The sequence below is a fragment of the Camellia sinensis genome, chromosome 6, assembly GCF_055761805.1.
Source record: "Camellia sinensis isolate YWXY chromosome 6, ASM5576180v1, whole genome shotgun sequence".
In the NCBI taxonomy this organism is placed as follows: domain Eukaryota; kingdom Viridiplantae; phylum Streptophyta; class Magnoliopsida; order Ericales; family Theaceae; genus Camellia; species Camellia sinensis.
Window position 1 is genome coordinate 163,687,697 of NC_138966.1, and position 3,763 is coordinate 163,691,459.

The 3,763-nt window shown below is 36.1% G+C and overlaps 1 protein-coding gene across 1 annotated transcript; it reads right to left on the minus strand.

Moving 5' to 3' along the window:
- Window positions 1-541: 541 nt before the first annotated feature.
- LOC114282397 (uncharacterized) lies at window positions 542-3,534 on the minus strand. The gene is made up of 2 exons (XM_082875256.1): window positions 1,253-3,534; window positions 542-1,014 (listed from the first exon to the last, which is right to left on the minus strand). The coding sequence occupies exons 1-2, from the start codon at window positions 3,147-3,149 to the stop codon at window positions 704-706; spliced, it is 2,208 nt and encodes a 735-aa protein (XP_082731382.1). The 5' UTR covers window positions 3,150-3,534; the 3' UTR covers window positions 542-703.
- Between the last annotated feature and the right edge of the window lie 229 nt (window positions 3,535-3,763).

Below are 3,763 nucleotides of genomic sequence, written 5' to 3' on the forward strand. Positions count from 1 at the left end.
AAAGTTTGACCTATTGTTCAAAATGTAATTTTTTTGCCACTATTCCTATGAATGCAATTTTCCCTAAAAATTAAATATTAGAATGATGGGTGAAATAGTTATTGATGGTATGACATCATGCCAATTTTTAACAAATCATTCTGGAGAGCAAAAGCTTTCAGCCTACCTGTGAAAACCTTCTCCTCCCTGCCCTCTTTTCCTTCAAGTCAATTCGACTTTGCTTTTAACTCTAAGAGTATTTTTTTGTTTTTGGGTACTAATTGCATAAGAGGTGACAGACGAAGAATACTATAAAGTAAAAATTAAAAGGAACAACCAACATGGTTTGGCTAAGAAATTAATTTCCTAATAGAACAATCATTAATTAAAAGGATTGTCTTGCCCAATGCACGCTTGCAGCCATGAACAATTCTCATGTTGAAAATAATTTGGTTAAGAAGTTTTTTTTTTTTTTTGGAACGAAATTTGGTTAAGAGGTTGGTTATGGTTATTTTAACATATAAAATTCAAGAACAGTGTTTCTTTATAGTTACAACTATGCAATGCAACCAGAAGTTCAAATATCTAAATATAGTTCTTACACACTCGTTCAAATGATATCAAAATCAAATTCTTACACATTTGAAATCTGAATAATATCAAAATTAAGACAACACAAACTTAATACTACAAAGCTTATTAAAACTAGCCAGTGATGAATGAATTAGGCTTCCAACTCAATCTCTATAGCCAACTCACCTGAACCAGAAGCAACCAAATTGTTTTTGGATGAAGAGTGGGAAGCAAAGGGATTTGCTTGCCCCATTTTTGCACGCCACTCATCAATACTTGCAAATTGATCAGCATTATGTAGGTGGAGTAGTTCGTGTTGTTCAAAAATTTTCAGAATCTCTTCAGTTTCACCGAGAAGTTGAGCTGCTAGCCGGACACTCTCCTCCCTCTTTTCAATGGCACTAGAAAAGCACTTCATGGTTATAACACCAGGTAAGTTGACAAGGCAAGCGCCCAGTATAGCTGTAATCACATAACACCACGCAGGTGAGTTGACAATAGAAGTATCAAGTTAAGTCGTGATAAGCGTCTGACAAAGCGTAGGTCACGAGTTCAAATCTCCTATAAACTGCTTGATTCTATTGAGGCCACCCTCAGAGTTTGTGCTCAGTAATTGCCATGGGTCGGGTGACTATAAAAGTACAAAGAAAAGCCTCAAATACCCTCTGTTAAAAAAAGAGAAGAAAAAGAAGAAGCATACCTGCGGTCATGTCAAATAATTTCTTGAACAATTTGTCTTGATTTATTTGGTGATTGTTACCTTCATCATCCAGCAATAGAGATTTGCAAATTTTGTACATGGAATTAGCTGCTATAACATTAATGGGCCAACTGGTAGGGTTCTCGTCGGGGCTTCCATTGATATCTGCCTTGTATTTTATGACAATTTTTTGAGCACAATCAGCAAGTATTTGAAAAGTCTCTCTACAAGATGTTTCTTTGGGAGCTATTTTGGTGAGATCTTCATCAAGCCACTTGCCATCAAGTTCAACTCCTAACCACACTTTATCAGCTGCATCTCTACTGTCTGTGAGGTTTCCTTTGGTATCCATGGTTTTGTCAACATGCCTGACGTACGAGAGGCCTTCGCTCACACTGCGCACAAGCCTGTTAGAGTTGTTCTTAGTGATTTTGGGAATTGCAATGGCGATGCATGTTAGAGTCACCAATGGCAGAGCCCAGCAATTAGGAGGTTCTTGAGAATCTAACGATGGAACTTTGTCGCTGTGAAAGTCTAATATGCATTCGAAGCCGCCTTTAGATTTCTGTTGAAGAAGCTTGATTAAATTTTTGGGCTGCTGTTTTCTGGCCTTGACGATGAAACAATCTGCTGCTTTACTAATGTTTTTCAAGGTACTTTGAGTAAGTTCCTCTTCACCTTCAAGAAGCAAAATATAATTGCCAATATCTGACTTCATAGGGGATGTTGAGTTATATGGAAGCTTCTTTAACAACTTGTAGCAACAATGGTAACATGACATGAGCGGGCGAATGAAAAAAACGGAAATGAAAATAGTTAATTTGCTTGCTACCACAATCATAACCTGAACCATTATACACAAGTTCAAAACTAAATTTTTTGTGCGCTGGACAAGTTTTCTAAATTTCGGACCACGGATTTGAAAAACTATGGAGCTCTTCTTCCATTCTACCAACCTCTTAATCCAATAACTCTCTGGTTTGAGCTCAGTTTTGAAGCCTTCGGTACTTTTCTTGCAGCATTTGAATTTTATAACAGTAAACCATCTACATACCGGACCAATAATCCCCACGCCTACTGTAGCAGTCTGAATTACAAAAATAACAAATGTTGACCCCGCATATTCTGAATCCCAACTTGTAGCAATACCCCACACTCGGTACTCAACTTCTGCTAAAATTAGAGCAACTATAAGACAGATCACCCCTGAAGCGGAGCAAGTCACAGAACGTGCCATCACAAACTGGGGGCTCCCAGTTTCTGCCATCATCCAATACTTGCTGACATTTTCCTTCATTTTTTCAACTGTAATTTTCTTTCCATTTTGTTCTCTTAATGTTTTTTTGTGTATTTCACTATACTTCAATTCCAGATATTTTTTAGTGATAGCAATACTAATCGCCGAGAAAGTTGATACTACCAACAACAGAAGCATGAAAAAATTAACTAGAACGTGTTCTACTAGTATTTCATTGGGAATTGAACAAGTACCTAATTGGATGCCGATGTTCACAATCACGGTGATTATAAGAATACTCAAGGCTATTATGTTGGTGAATATATCTTTATCATCCATGGGGCCAAAAGATGGCATAAAATTACTTATTACAATACACATCATGACCGTGCTGCTAAGTTTTGCAAGTATATCACTTCCTCCATAGTACATGTCGCTACTCAAATCCAATGGCATCTTCATTGCTACACTTAACAATGTCAGTGTCGCGGCATTGATAGTGAAGAATTTGCACGGGAACCAAAGTTTTTTGTTTCGGAACGCAGAGAAAGCATCGGCAACGATTGCTAAGAAGCAAATTAGAGATGCTGCTGCAACATACATTCCGATCCATGGCATTGGTGCTTTGGATTTATAGGAGTCATGCTGGCAGGAAAGCATGTTTTTCCTATGTTGTTTTTGGTTTGCGGTGGTACTTTTACGGAAAGTGAGCTGCGCAAAAAAAAATTGATATTATTTTCGTGTAATTTTCAGTTTACCTTTACATTATATAATATAATAAGGGAGAACTACTCTTTAAATAGTAACATTGAGTTTGTTTGGCATCTACACTTATTTAGCTCATATTACTTTTTTTTATTTTTCTATATATATATATTTTTTAAAATTAAAAAATTTACTTATTTAAATCATTCCCAAGCCCTTCATTTTGTAGAGAGGAGAGTGCCACGTCTCCCCACTTCTATACAAAACAATTTTCTTCCTATCTCAATCTCAGTGTTTCTCTGAGGCGATTAAAGTTTATTCCTATGCAGAGCTACACTAACTGTGATACAGTCGAACCACGTTTGTTTTGGTGGATATATGCTTGGGATTAAATTAATAGTCTAATAAAATTATTAATTCGATATTTGGTTAAAAAATTGAAATACGGAATAATAATTCATCTGGATATAGTATCTCATATATGATGGATTATTCAATCTCACATAGAGAGTGTAATATAAATTGAGAGACTAAGTCAAAGTCTTGACTAACTTATCAAATAACCATAA

What these genes read in the sequence shown, in the direction of transcription:
- LOC114282397 (XM_082875256.1), bottom strand. Translation starts at nt 3,149, where the DNA reads ATGCTTTCCTGCCAGCATGACTCCTATAAATCCAAAGCACCAATGCCA. An exon ending in ATTATTTGACATGACCGCAG is followed by an intron (nt 1,015 to 1,252) that starts GTATGCTTCTTC and finishes ATGTGATTACAG; the next exon opens with CTATACTGGGCGCTTGCCTT.